Genomic DNA, 16,171 nt, shown 5'->3' with positions numbered 1-16,171 from the left:
ATTTTTTTTTAATGAAAAGCATGATTATTAGACCCTTTGAGCTGTAGATGAAGCAATACTTAAAGGAAACTATTTTCACCTCATATACTTATTTTTAAAAGCAATAAAGTTTTAAAAGAAAACTAAGCAAGCTAAAAGATGCAGTAAAGATAAAACATAGTTATAAGTCATTATAATTATAAAGCCAAAATGTGGTTCTTGGAATAAAGCAAATAAAATAGCTAACCTCAGCTAGAAAAGGGGAAGAAAGTACTATTACTCATTTTAAATTTGGGGGGCTCAGATTCCTACTTCTATCATATAATCTCAGAATATTTTAGTCTATACGGGATCTCTTACTTTTGTAAACTCTTAACCCATGTGATGGATGTGTCTAAAGAAAATGAGATTCTGTGCCAGATAGCATACAGTTACCGAGAGTTCCTTTCCTCACCTGGATTACAATCTCCCAAGAAGAATGGTCTCTGTTTCACTCTTCCTGCCTGGGCACTTGTCACATAATAAATATTATTTAATAATATTGTAGGCTGATTCCAAAGTCAGGTGGAGAGAGGTATTTCATATTGATTCACTCAGAAAACACTGTCCATGAATGTAAATATGCAAATTTCTGTGACTTTTGAATCATCAGGTATGGGTTGTTATTGCATCTGAGCCCTTATATGTGAAAGAACTCTAGGTAAATTTTAGACATGGAGCTTTTTATGTACCTCTAAATTTAAATTATAGAGGGATACAAAGAATATTACAGTGAAGGTTTTATTTTGGAAAAGTGAGCAAAGCTTCATAAAGCATATCGATGGTGCTGTAGATTAAAAGGTGAACTATTATTTTAGGTACAACCAAGAAAGAGAAAATGCTTCTCATTTAACTATGGATTTTTCTTCAATTTTAAGATGCCTCTTGATTTTGGTGATGGGTATTTACTATAAAGTCACAGATATGGGTGCTTTTATCCCTTTATGAAGTGAGTGATATACAGGTAGTAGCATCTTTCAGGTTTTAAAATAAATGTTGCTTAAATTTGTGAGAAGGATGTTACAAACTTTGTTTTTTGTTGTTAAGATTTGGGAAAATAGTGTGCCCTACCTGAAGGGTACCTGGGTTCTCAATAGTTCTAAGGCTAGAATGGAGGATAATTTAGAGAAAGAATGTGAGTATGAAGTTATTGTTGGAAATGAACCACTTAATGAAGACTGATATTCTATCAAAAATTAGAGCAGAAAATAATGTGTACTAGACAGGAGACCTGGGTTCAATCCCTGGGTCAGGAAGATCCCCTGTAGGAGGAAATGGCAACCCACTCGAGTATTCTTGCCTGGGAAATTCCATGGACAGAGGAGCCTGGTGGGCTATAGTCCATGGGCTTGCAAAAAATCAAACACAACTGAGTATGCATGCATGCTCATGCTAAGAGGATTGGTAGCAAGAACACATAATGAGCATATAGTTAGTGTAAAACTTTCTTTTTCTGAATTACATCACTTTAATCTTTCATCTGTTGGTACCTAAGGTAGTATAGCCAAAGCCTTCAAATATTTTTAGCATGGGCATGACATTTTTGCATGGAGTGTGGGTAACAAGAGGACAATAGCAGTCAAATATGCACAGGAAATTTGTGGTAAATAAATATAAAAAAGGATACTTATAAGATTTCTAGGGCCAACTTGAAACACAGTCCTTAAGATCTTGCAGTGAATATAAACTAGATATGTGGAAAATAGATGGAAATTAAGGATTGGACAGGAGCAAAACTGGTCTGGGGGACATAAGTGAACAAATTGAAAAAAAGGAAAGTAAAGATTTGATGATTAAGAGGGATTCACTACTGAACAACCCTGATATAATACCAAGGCACTAGAACCAGGAAAGAAGGGTAACTCCAACATAAGCAGAAAAATTACTTTAACTCTCATCAGTTTTCTCACTTCCACCCAAACATTTACGTTTCTGATTCTTTCCTTCAACGTAAGAAAGTTGGTGCCATGATTTTTGTTTGTTTGTTTGCCATACCATGTAGCTTGCAGAATCTTGGTTCCCAGACCAGGGTGGAGCTCCAGTTGGAGACATACAGACTAGTGGTTTTCTTATCATTGTACTCTATGTTTCACTCTGAATATAGTCACTGGTGTACTTCCCTAATGCAAACTCTATCTCAGTAAAGCCACTAAAAGCAATTCTCCATTGATACTTTTTGTTATCTACTTAGAGCAAAATCCTTGTTGAACTCATTCCAGTCTTTGTTTTCTCTGTTCCCAGGATTCAGCTCTCTTAAATATATTCTCCTTTCTTAATTGTTGCTTTCTTTTATATCCTCTTCTTTTTCCAGTTTTGAAAATTATGGTTTAAGTTACCAAAGATATGTGTAATTTCATTTCTAGATTGTTCTCTTTTTCTACTAGAAAAAGTTTTTAACAAAAGAAGAGAGAATATAAACTTGAAATTACTTTATTTTGGGGAAACTGAGCCAGACATCAAGGAGTCAAAAACATAATGGGGTGTAGGTATATAAATCTCATTTCATAAGTGTGCTAAATATCATAAAATATTTTTAATTTTCTCATTTTTTAGAAGAATCGCAGCCAGATGAACTCTTAGAGGAGAGCCTAGAAAACCAAGGCAAACGTTTGAGGCAAGTTTTATTCATCAACAAATCATTGACTGTGGAGCAAGAAATATCAGGAAAACCATGTACTCTGGACATAAACATTTTTCCTGCAGAAACAATGCCCTGTAAATTTGACCCTACAGGGTCTACTTACTTGCTTCTTAGCTCACTGGCCCCACACTGTCAATATTCAAAAAAGAAGACTTATACGCCTAATGTATGTGAGAACTGGCTCTTCAGTATTAAGGATGGCAGAACTAATACTGGAGAGAATTCTTTTGTTTATAGTAAAAATGTGAAAACCTTTGGACATAAAGTTATCCAGCATCCAACAATTCAGACTTTGCCACAAGCCTTTGAATATAATGAAAGTAGAAAAGATTTTCTTGAAAAGACTGCCCTTGTTATGTCTAATAGTACCCACCCAAAAATGAAACCTTATAAATTCAATAAATTTGGGGAAAACCAACATGAGAAATCAACCTTGATAGTTTCTCAGAGCAGTCATCCAGAGGAGAAGAGTCACTATGAGTTTAATAAATATGAATGTACTAAAAATGGAAATAATTTTAGTAGGATCACTCAAAAAACTGACACAGAAGGGAAATCTTTCAGCCAAAAATTACACATTAAAGAACAGGAGAAATTTTATATAGGGGTGAAATCCTTTGAATATGGAAAGAATTTCAGCCATAATTCAACCCTCCCAGTGCATCAGAGAATTCACACAAGAGAACAATCCTCTGACTATGGCACCTGTACAGAAACATTGGGTTACCAGTCAGTTTGCAATGTGCCTAAGAAAACTCAAATAATCTTGAAACCCTATGAGTGTAATGAATGTGGAGAATCCTGTGCTAAAACTTCATGCCTGATTCAGCCTCAGAAAAGTCACATGGAGGGGAAGCCCTTTGAATGTCATCAGTGTGGGAAAGCTTTCAGTGAGAAGTCACGTCTAAGGAAACACGAGAGAACTCACACAGGAGAGAAACCCTATAAATGCGACGGATGTGAGAAAGCTTTCAGTGCGAAGTCAGGACTAAGAATACATCAGAGAACTCACACAGGAGAGAAACCTTATGGATGTAATGAATGTGGGAAATCTTTCAACTATAAATCAATCCTCATAGTCCATCAGAGAACTCACACAGGGGAGAGACCCTTTGAATGTAATGAATGTGGAAAGTCTTTCAGCCATATGTCAGGCCTAAGAAATCATCGGAGAACCCACACAGGCGAAAGACCATATAAATGTGATGAATGTGGGAAGGCTTTCAAACTGAAGTCAGGCCTAAGGAAACATCATAGAACTCACACAGGGGAGAAGCCCTATAAATGTAACCAATGTGAGAAAGCATTTGGTCAGAAATCACAACTCAGAGGACACCATAGAATTCACACAGGGGAAAAACCCTATACCTGTAATCATTGTGGGGAATCATTTAGCCAGAAGTCAAACCTTAGAGTACATCACCGAACTCACACTGGGGAAAAACCCTATAAGTGTGATGAGTGTGGAAAAACTTTCAGGCAGAAATCAAATCTTAGAGGACATCAGAGAACTCACACTGGGGAGAAACCCTATGAATGTAACGAATGTGCCAAATCTTTCAGTGAGAAGTCAGTCCTAAGAAAACATCAGAGAACTCATACAGGAGAGAAACCCTATAATTGTAATCACTGTGGTGAAGCTTTCAGCCAGAAATCAAACCTCAGAGTACATCAGAGAACTCACACTGGAGAGAAACCCTACAAATGTGATAAATGTGGAAAAACTTTCAGTCAAAAATCAAGCCTTAGAGAACATCAGAAAGCCCATACAGGGAAATAAAAATATAAATATAATGAAGATGGAAAAACTCTGAGCTGAAAATAAAGTCTCACAAAATACATATGAGAGAACGCCTATGAATATAATAAAAACTTGGAAGTTCGTATGCAAGATACTAGTTTCACTCAACGTCAGAAAACTTAACATGAGCAAATTTCTTGGAATATATTTTATATGGACAGTTCCATCTTGAGTGTAGTCCTCATTGTAGATCAGAGAATTCAATCCAGTAAAGAAACTAAAATAATACAAGAAATACTCTAGGCATTCAATCCTTAGAAAACTCACACTACAGAACTCTGGGAATGTAATGAATATGTCAAAACTTTGTCCCAGCAAATCAAAATTCATTCATCATCAGAGAAATCAAACAGAAAATTGGGAATGGAGTAAATGTGAGAACGGTTAGTCAAACACCAGGTTTTTTCAATAAGCAGAAAATAATATAAAGGGTAGAGACCTTACAGTATATTAAAACAGACAAGAAAACAAGGGAATGGATGTGAGGAATCCTTCTACTATGTCAAACCTCAATTTGACTCACATAAGGGTAATAATATGATATATAATGACATATGTCATATGGTATATGACATAATGATATATTCATTGTTCACCAATAACCATTTCCTCTTTTTCTAATGCCACACCTAGCTTAAATTTCTCAACCACTGTCATCCAACTTGAAATCATATTTTTAACCTCTGGATAGTGAAATGTAGGGGTCAGTGACAAGTCTTGCTAAATACATCCCTCAAATTCTTAATGTTTTCTCCTGTCCCTTGTCAGAATGCAGTGGATGTCACCCCCAGCAAAACCAAGGGGCTTATGCACAGAAGATGAAAGAGTACAAAATAGAAACAGGGCCAAAGAATAAATATTGAATGGAATTTTCTCCTGTGTGTACACAGACTTTTTGCTATGAGGAAATAGACTTGTTCTTTGCTGAGCTTCTGCAGGTTCGAGTATACTTAATACTGACATATACTCATCAAACCTATGAATATGATTTCTGTGGACATGGGAACTCAGTGTAGTATATCAGAAATATCACACAGGAAAAACCCCTGGCAAATCCTGAATGACCATAGCTTTTGTCCATAACTCCGTCTCATCAGTCAGGTGAGTAACAGGGGACGATATCTAATATTACTGCTTATGCAGGTAATCCATTACCCAAAAAATGAGATCTCATTGAATATCTGATAATTGAGCTGTGAATGTGTCAAAGCTTTTAATGAGTCATCAAAGTTTAATATCACTCAGAGTTTGTTATGAGGGAAAAATTTATCAGTTTGAGAAAGTTAATAATAGCCTTTATGTTAATCAAAACTGTTGTTTCTTGTGTAATATTAAGACATTTAATGAACTATAACAGTATTGGTTCATGGACATTTACTAGAATAAGAAGATTTTTTAAAATAAGAAATAAATGGTATAAGCTACACAGTGATGAATATATGTGAATATTTTCTGAATTTTCTGTTGTCTACATCAGTTTGTGTGTGCATGCCACTTAAATGTTTGTTTTGTATGTATCCTAGAATTCTACAGCATTGTAATAGAATTATGTACCCCTTATTTAGTAACTGTTCTGATCTGCTATGTATATTAATACATCATCTACATGTATAGTAATAACAAATAAACCTTTCACCGGAAGTATCTGAAAATTCGAAATCCTATACCACATTTCTTTTCTCTTGTTGCCTCCTGACATGTGCATATAGGGAAGGCCATTTTTACTAAGCTGTCTTTTTTCAACAAAGACAAACCCTGTTTTCTGTGTACTTTTGTATTATCTCAGGGTCACTAATAGAAATATTGTGTTGAAGCCTACACACATACAAATTTATGTAAATGTGTTTGTATCCTGCCTTTCTTCAATGTCACTGAATCCTTCCTCAGTTGTATCAAGTATACTGATAATCCATCCCTTAAAAGGCATTCTTCATTTGTTGTGTTTTTTATTTCCAGCATTTAAATTTTACTATAATTTCTCTCTCTTCTGAACTAACCTGTCTGATCTTGCATGTTATTTAGCTTTATTTACAGTCATTTTATATGGTGTGTGGCATTCTCTGTCTCAGTTAAACAACTGCTTTGAGTTCTTGTTTCTCCCTGCAGCTACCTGGTGTCCAGACTTTGGACTCTTTTTTTGCCCCATAATCTCAGATATCTGATGTAGTCAAAAAAAGTTGTTAATTGAAACTCTTCCCAGCTATCTTCTTATTTAAGAATAGGAACAATGCTTTTTCCTGCTCTCTAATGATCTGAAATGTAACTGAGAGTTGTTAGTTGATTTTTGACATATGTTCCTGGGTAATTTGATATGGAAATGATGATAAAATAATTGGATATTCATATATTTCAAATGCACCTTGATATTTTTACAATAATTAAAGTTTTATTCAAAATAAATTATAAACCTAAACAAAATAGCTAACAGTATAAAATTTCTGTTGGGAAACATAGAAACTGCTTTGAAGCATGGAGAGATTTTTAAGATGTAATACAAAGAATTGTGTGAGACATAAAAGCAAAAAAGATAAGCTGGAGTTTATTAAAATTTAAAGTGTTTGCTTTTCAAGATTTTATTTTGAAAACAAAAAAAATCACACATTGGGAGAAAATGTCTCTAATAGATATATCTGTCAAAGTACTGAAATTCACAATATACCGTGTTCGTAATGCAATAATTCCAGGCCAGAATACTGGAGTGGGTAGCCATTCCCTTCTCCAAGAGATCTTCCCAACCCAGGGATCAAACCTAGGTCTCCCACATTGCATGTGGATTGTTTATCATCTGAGTCCACCAGGGAAGCCCAATAATACAAACAACTCAGTTTAAATCAGAAAAAAAGGATAAGATTAAAACAGGTATTTCACAGCAGAAGATATATAGATAGCCAGTAAGTACTAGAAAAGATTCCAAAGCTTTAATCATCAGGAAAGTGTAAATTAAAACTATAATGCTATAATGTGATAGCATTAAAAATCCATTTGATAGTTCCTTGTAAAAGTAATGCTACCTTATCTAAAACCAACCATTATAATTACAGGTGTTTACCCCCAGCAAAACTTAAATTATTATAAAAAATAAAATAATTTTTTTAAAAGAATTATATTAAAATGTTCATAGAATCTTTATTTATAGTATCCCCAAGTTAGAAAGAACCAAAATGTCCATCGGCAGATAAATGTATAGTCAGTGATGTTGCCTAACACTGGAATACTACTCAGTAGTGAAAATGAAGAACCTATTAATATTACACTAATACATGTAACAACATTAATAATAAGATCAGGCTGAGCAAAGGAAGCCAGGCACAAGAAAATAGAGCTGTATGATTCTATTTATGCAAAATTCTAGGAAAGACGTCTAATCTAGAGGGATAGGAAGCAGCTCATTGGTTGCCCTGGTGTGGGGTGAAGATTAATTTGGTAGGGGAGCAAGGGAATGTTTTAATATGACAGAAAGTTCTATGCAGATTGTGATGGTATTTACAAAGGTATATAAATTTTCAAAACTCATCAGAAGGTATCAAAAATGCATGTTCATGTTAGTCGCTTAATCATGTCCCAACTATTTGCAGCCCCATGGACTGTAGCCTGCCAGACTCCTCTGTCCATGGAATTCTTCAGGGAAGAATACTGGAGGTGGTTGCCATATTCTCCTCCAGGGGATCTTCTTGACTCAGGGATCAAACCTCGGTCTCCAGCATTGCAGGCAGATTGTTTACCATCTGAGCCACATATTTATATAAATTACACATCAATATATTTGATTCTAAAGATTATAAAAGTGAATTTTGGATCTCCAGCATATTATGGGACTCCGATTCTGAATTCGTCACATGGTTCACTGGCTTTACTACTTGTATATTTATTCTCTTCTCCCTCTCATGTGGCCTTGTGACCTTGGGCAAGGCAATTCTCCTTTATATCCCTCAGTTTCCTCATTTGTGAGGGGTGCATATTGATGGTAATTACCTACAATGCTTCTTGAGGGCATTTTCTTTTTTTTCTTAATTTAAATTTTTTTTTTTTTACTTTACAATACTGTATTGGTTAGGGCATTTTCTGAGTTAATCTGTGTCAGTATTTTAAACAATGCCTGGCACAGAGTAAATGAGCAATAAGTAATAACTAACCATTATCTTTTGAATTGTGGTGCTAGAGAAGACTCTTGAGAATTCCTTGGACAGCAAAGAGATCAAACCAGTCACTCTGAAAGGAAATCAACCTTGAATATTCATTGGAAGGACTGATGCTGAAGCTCCAGTCTTGGGCCTCCTAATATAAAGAGCTGACTCATTGGAAAAGACCCTGATGCTGGGAAAGATTGAGGGCAGGAGGAGAAGAGGGTGACAGAGGATGAGATGGTTGGATGGCATCATCAACTCAGTGGACCTGAGTTTGAGTGAACTCTGGGGGACAGTGAAGGACAGGGAAGTCTGGTGTGCTGCAGTCCATGGGCTAGAAAAGAGTTGGACTTGACTTAGCAACTGAACAACAACAAACCGTTACCTATTTTACTACTACTATTAAAAGCAGCTTAAAGCAAGATTTTAGCTGATAATAATAAAAAATACATTAGGCCTAAAGGAGATTCAGCCTTGATATAGGTGGGAGTTCCTCATATTCTTGAGGCATTACTTTTTATCTGATGACACAATTCCTGAAATTTTGGAAGCTTCAGACCTGTACACTGGCCTATGTACCTCAGCCAAAAATGTTTTCTAAGTGTCCAGGAAATTTCTTTTCCACAAAAGCAGGAAAATCACCACCTGTGACTATCTATCCTCTTCCCCTCAGAGCTACTCTCTGATAGAAGTCTGAACTAAACTGGAATAGTCTCACTTGGGTTTTCTGTTACAAGTTCTTGCATCCAGGGTAGGAGTTACACAGCAGATGTATAACTATTCTAGACAGAAGTCACACTTTAAGATAATACCAGCAACACACACACACGCATCCTCTAATGATCACTACTGCCCTGAGTCCTGTTTCCCTGCCATACTGAAGGTGATTCCATTAACGCCTTTTAACACAGGAACTGCATCTTGAGTTCTCTTGTGTACAGGAGTCACTTCATGGTGACCTCTCTGACAAAAGAAGATTTAGAGATCAGCAGGTGGATTTGGCCCTAATCATGGGCAAAAGTCATGAAATTTTTCGTTCTTTACCAGAGCTTATGTCAGAACCTTAAAAAGACACCATTTCAAGTAGTAGATAGCCTCCTGCCAGGTTACAGAGTTTTGGGGGACATGACTTGGGCCAGAGTTTGAGAACTCATCTTCAAGGTCAGTGGAGAATTTTGAGAAGGACCTTGAGATAAGAGTGAGCTTGATGAGACAAATTTGGAGAGTAGAGTGACATATATACACTACCAGGTATAAAACAGTTGGCTAACAGGAACCTGCTGTATAGCACAGCAAACTCTTCTTGGTGCTCTGTGATGACCTGGAGGGATGCGATGGGGAAGCAGGAGGGAGGTTCCCAAGGGAGGGGATGTATGTCACTTGGGTTGACATACAAAGCTGATTCACTTTGTTGTACATTAGAAATTAACAACATTGTAAAGCAACATACTCCAATAAAAAAGAAATTTTAATAGGAAAAAAATATTTAACTCAATCCTCAGAGGCCCCTCCATATTCCTAAGGGAAACTTACAGTCATCAGTGGTACAGGCATGCATGACTATATCTGTAAATTTTTCAGCAGTAGGTGAGATGAAATCAAATGGAGTGATGAGTGAGACAAAGTGGTTTTTTACTTGATAGTATAACATTTTCATGTCAAAATTATTGGAACAGTGCAGAAACAAACAGTAGTCACAAGATATAGGAAAATAAGTATAGAAAATTATAGTGAAAAGATGCAATCATATTTAAGCATGCAACAGAAGCCACTAAGTTGCTATCAATTGTGAAACTTTATTCCCTGAACTAATGCTTTTTAGCCACATATTTTAAATGGAAGTGAGGGTTTTGGGCCTTTATTTTTCAATTTACAGCATATATTATGGTGACTTATCCATGGAAAAAGCAAAACCCAATGTCTAATCTCTGCAGGAGGCTGAGCAATATCTTATCCTGAGTCTACAAGCCAGGTGTTTGTCCCATGGAAGCTAAAGGTGACCTTTCTGGCACAGATAGCACAGGGGCTGATGTCTCCAAACAGGCAAACCAGGTAGACTTCAGGGGCCTCCTATAAAGCCCTACTAGTACCACATTGGAAATACAAGCCAGGCTACAAGGTTTGAGCAACTTCCCAGATCAAAATCTGTAATGGCTGTTGAGGATCAGAAGCCTCTGGGATTTCTAATTCTGCCTGATTTCACAGAGAACAATCCAGGGTAGGTAACAATACGATGCTGAGGCAGGGGTGGTGGCACTGTCTTGCCACTGGTGCCAGGGGTTTTCAGGATCCTGGGGATCATGACAGGTGTTTTTGCTGGTTTGCTTACTGTACGCTTCAGGCTGTCAAGCAAAGTTTCCTATACATCTGCCTTTTCTGTGTAATCTTTAAGAGCAAAGAGTAGCTTCTGTGCATGAAAGTGCATGACAGCTGCTGACACGTACAATACTTAGCTCTGAACAACATCTGGGGAAGGCAGTGGCAACCCACTCCAGTACTCTTGCCTGTGAAATACCATGGACGGAAGAGCCTGGTAGGGTCTTTTGGGGATACAATGAAAACACTGCTTAAGGGGGAGTTTCAGTTCAGTTCAGTTCAGTCGCTTAGTCGTGTCCGACTCTGCGACCCCATGAATCGCAGCACGCCAGGCCTCCCTGTCCATCACCAGCTCCCGGAGTTCACTCAGACTCATGGCCATCGAGTCCGTGATGCCATCCAGCCATCTCATCCTCGGTTGTTCCCTTTTCCTCCTGCCCCCAATCCCTCCCAGCATCAGAGTCTTTTCCCATGAGTCAACTCTTCGTATGAGGTGTCCAAAGTACTGGAGTTTCAGCTTTAACATCATTCCTACCAAAGAAATCCCAGGGTTGATCTCCTTCAGAATGGACTGGTTGGATCTCCTTGCAGTCCAAGGGACTCTTAATGGTCTTCTCCAACACCACAGTTCAAAAGCATCAATTCTTCGGCGCTCAGCCTTCTTCACAGTCCAACTCTCACATCCATACATGACCACAGGAAAAACCATAGCCTTGACTAGACGGACCTTAGTTGGCAAAGTAATGTCTCTGCTTTTGAATATACTACTAGGTTGGTCATAACTTTTCTTCCAAGGAGTAAGCATCTTTTAATTTCATGGCTGCAGTCACCATCTGCAGTGATTTTGAAGTCTAAAAAAATGAAGTCTGACACTGTTTCCACTGTTTCCCCATCTATTTCCCATGAAGTGATGGGACCAGATGCCATGATCTTCGTTTTCTGAATGTTGAGCTTTAAGTCAACTTTTTCACTCTCCTCTTTCATTTTCATCAAGAGGCTTTTTAGTTCTTCTTCACTTTCTGCCATAAGGGTGGTGTCATCTGCATATCTGAGGTTATTGATATTTCTCCCAGCAATCTTGATTCCAGCTTGTGTTTCTTCCAGCTCAGCGTTTCTCATGATGTACTGTGCATATAAGTTAAATAAGCAGGGTGACAATATACAGCCTTGAAGTACTCCTTTTCCTATTTGGAACCACTCTGTTGTTCCATGTCCAGTTCTAACTGTTGCTTCCTGACCTGCATACAGATTTCTCAAGAGGCAGGTCAGGTGGTCTGGTATTCCCATCTCTTTCAGAATTTATAGCTAAATAATATGAAAAGATTGGAAAACTTCACTAAAGAGGCTAAGTCATGGGGTCTCAAAGAGTCTGACATGACTGAGCGACTTCACTTTCACTTTTTACTTTCGTGCACTGGAGAAGGAAATGGCAACCCACTCCAGTATTCTTGCTTGGAGAATCCCAAGGATTGGGGAGCCTGGTGGGCTGCCGTCTGTGGGGTCGCACAGAGTCAGACACAACTGACGCAACTTAGCAGCAACAGCAGCAGCAGCTGAACAACATCTAAGTGTGGACTTCTTTAAGCTTGAGGACATTACACCTACTTATCAATAATAAAGATTTATCAAAGGAAGGAGTACATGAATGATGTTTCTAACCAATACACTGGTAATTTGTTTTTATATTATTAATATATTTTTCTTGGGAAAAAATGAATACAGTTTTTAAAATAAGTCTGGCTTAGCCTCTTTAGTGAAGTTTTCCAAACTTTTCATATTATTTAGCTATAAACTCCCCCCCTTAGCAGTGTTTTCATTGTATCCCATGATTTTGGTAACTATCATATTGTGATTATAGAAGAGATTTTGTATGATATCTATCTTTTTAAATCTGCTGAGGCTTAATCTGTGGCCTAACATATAATCTCTTCTGGAAAATATCCCATTGGGCTTTGGATACGGTGTTCTGTATATGTCAGATCTAGGTGGTTAATTGTGTTGTTCAAGTTCTCTATTTCCTTATGTATCTTCTGTCTGGTTGTACTGTTCATTAGTGAGGTACTAAAGTCTCCCTGGGAGAAATATCAGTAACCTCAGATATGCAGATGACACCACCATTATGGCAGAAAGTGAAGAAGAACTAAAGAGCCTCTTGATGAAAGTGAAAGAGGAGAGTAAACATGTTGGCTTAAAGCTCAACATTCAGAAAACTAAGATCATGGCATCTGGTCCCGTCACTTCATGGCAAATAAATAGGGAAACAGTAAACTGTCAGACCTTATTTTTCTGGGCTCCAAAATCACCGCAGATGGTGATTACAGACATGAAATTAAAAGATGCTTACCCCTTGGAAGGAAAGTCATGACCAACCTAGACTGCATATTAAAAAGCAGAGACATTACTTTGTCAACAAATGTCTGTCTAGTCAAGGCTACGGTTTTTCCGGTAGTCATGTATGGATGTGAGAGTTGGACTATAAAGAAAGCTGAGTGCAGAAGAGTTTATGCTTTTGAACTGTGGTGTTGGAGAAGACTCTTGAGAGTCCCTTGGACTGCAAGGAGATCCAACCAGTCCATTCTAAAGGAGATCAGTCCTGAGTGTTCGTTGGAAGGACTGATGTTGAAGCTGAAGCTCCAGTACTTTGGCTACCTGATGCGAAGAGCTGACTCATTTTTAAAGCCCCTGATGCTGGGAAAGATTGAGGGCAGGAGGAGAAGGAGATGACAGAGGATGAGATAGCTGGATAGCATCACCGACTCAATGGACATGAGTTTGGGTAAACTCCAGGAGTTGGTGATGGACAGGGAGGCCTGGCGTGCTGCAGTTCATGGGGTCATAAAGAGCTGAACATGACTGAGCAACGGAACTGAACTGAAAGTCTCCCTATTATTACAGAAATGTTTGTTTCCCCCTTCAATTGTGTTTTTAAAGGCTACTTACCTCCCAGGGTATTTATGGCTTTCTTAATTCCCTTAACATATGGGATTGCTTTAGAATGCCCTACTTCTTAAATGTCTGGCTCACAAAAATGAAAAAAAGAAAAATTAAGAGAGAAAAAGAAGTGCTGGACTTATACATCCCCTCGAAGTTGCTTCAGCCAGATAAAGAGGGGCTTGCAAGAATGGCAGCCTGCCTCTGTGTCCGCACGTCTGTCATCAGAAGCAGTAGTCAGCAGTAGAAGAAGATTTCCAATATTTGGGGGTCATTCTCCTTACTGCTCTCCCTGTCTCCACAAGCTGCATGAACACTGCTTCAGGGACATGTTTGTGGTTGTCTGCACAAGGTTGAAGGTGTGTGAGATGAGTAACTGCTATGGTGCTAAAAGCTGAAATTGACTAAAATCAACTTCAATTTATAGGACCAACCCTTCTCCAGGAATAGCGAATCTTCAATAGACTCCAAAATAGTTACATCAGACAGATTCTGCCAGCATAATTCTTGTCTGGATAGGGAGACAGTTTCCTGGTCCTTCCTAACCCCACCATCTTCCCTCTAGCTCTACCTCCTTTTCATATTATTTAAATTTACAATGGTTAATTATTTATTTAAGGGACAATGTTATGTTTTGTTTCTATAACAGCGTTTTTCACCATATAAATTCTGTTGCTTATTTCTGAATGTTCTCCAGTTTGTGGCTTGGAAGTTCTCAGAGCTTAAGTCAATATCCTCAATCACTGGATAGCCAAGTATATTGTTTTTAAGAAGCTAAATGGTTTGGTCAGGTTTGATGTATGATTTATGTTTTATCTACAAGATATTCTTTAAATCCATGGGAAAGATTTTTAGTTTGGAGAGGGTAGTTTTCTGAGAGATAAATCTTCCCTACCCAATTATCTGGCAATCCTACTTTAATTAATTTCACTCTATCTGGTGCCTCCTATTAAGATTATTTGTAAAATTTAATTATGAGAGACCTAGCGTCTTTTATTTCCCAAATCAGCCATGGCTTTCAGGTGGCTGCTGTGGAAGGACTATTCAATACAAGTAAACCAAAGGCCCCCTGAATGCCTGTGGACCATTGAGCAGACAAGCTCTTCATGAAAAGTTGGTATCTTTTATTTTTTCACAAATCACCACAGCTAATTAGCATTTCCTCCTTTAAGTTTCTTATTGGCATGTGTTAATCAAAGTTAACCCACCATATGAAATAAGCATGTTGTATTTTAAACTATGAAAACAGAGAAATGTGAAGAGCAATATTACTAAGTAAAGTCACTCAAATTTGATATGCTTATTACAATGACATTCATCTTTGTGTCTTAGCTTCTGAATGTGTTTGGTGTAGTGGATAACTGGCAATTTGATGGTCTTTCTTGATGATGTTTTTACATGCATAAAGCATAATAGGTTACAATGAAAACCAAATGTACTGAAAGAAAGGAATGAAATATTTTTAAAAATAATTTATGGCATAGAAGTAAATGTGATAATTTACTAATACATAAGATACCCAAATCTCTTGTGAGATATATAAACTGTCATAATTTCAAAGTAGAGATGAGCCAAGCAATATTTCTAAATACTTATAACTACTTGTATGTGATACATGAGAATATTTACCTTTCTATTTGTGATGGAGTGATAGGTACTCTGACACTTGAATATTTGTTGCCTGTGTTCATAATTGAAGGAATAGATAAGTTTTAGTAAGGCTGGTTACATTTAAGATGTAATTTGGGGAGTTCCCTGGTGGCCTAGTGGATGGGTTCACTCCCATGGCCTGGATTCAATCCCTGGTTGGGGAACTGAGATCCCACAGGCCACATAATATGGCCAAAAAAAAAAGTAATTTTGAGTGACCTCAGCAAGATGGAAGAGTAGGTTGTCCCTGACCTCAGTTCTCCTTAGAGGAAGAGTGACTAGCAACTATCCAGAGACAAGATACCTTCGTGAAAATTCCAGAACCCAGAGGTAAAACTGAAGCACTCTCCTTGGACCAAAAACAAACAAACAAAAAAAAGGACCACATTAGAAGGGCAAGAGCAGCAGTTTCACTTTGATCATATCACCTCTTCCCAAGGCTGATACAGCATTGCATCAAGAGAGATCTCTGGGCCTATAGTTTCTCTAGTGGGAATTAGCCCAAGGTGGGCATACAAACTTCCTCAGCATTGCAGATGCTTCTCAGAAGGCCCACTTGGATCTCATCTCACAGGAATTTGTGGAGCTGCACCACCTGATATTAGACAGAGATAGAGAAGTCAGCAGAGTTTATAGTAGCCAGCACAAATATATTTGCAAGTCACATTCCTGCTGCTGGTTGTGCCTGAG

General features: G+C 37.7%; 1 protein-coding gene across 3 annotated transcripts in view; it reads left to right on the top strand.

Moving 5' to 3' along the window:
• ZNF782 (zinc finger protein 782) overlaps positions 1-7,019 on the top strand; it is a 73,714-nt gene extending 66,695 nt beyond the window's left edge. For all 3 annotated transcript variants that reach the window (XM_040245431.1, XM_040245441.1, XM_040245423.1), the window contains one exon: positions 2,572-7,019. In XM_040245431.1, coding sequence (XP_040101365.1) covers positions 2,572-4,439 — 1,868 coding nt within the window. In that variant the 3' untranslated portion in view covers positions 4,440-7,019. The remainder of the gene's footprint in view (positions 1-2,571) is intronic.
• The last annotated feature ends 9,152 nt before the right edge of the window (positions 7,020-16,171 follow it).

The sequence above is a fragment of the Oryx dammah genome, unplaced genomic scaffold, assembly GCF_014754425.2.
Source record: "Oryx dammah isolate SB20612 unplaced genomic scaffold, SCBI_Odam_1.1 HiC_scaffold_1, whole genome shotgun sequence".
In the NCBI taxonomy this organism is placed as follows: Eukaryota; Metazoa; Chordata; class Mammalia; order Artiodactyla; family Bovidae; genus Oryx; species Oryx dammah.
The sequence above is the reverse complement of the archived record's forward strand: the minus strand, read 5'-3'. Positions and strand labels throughout refer to the sequence as shown.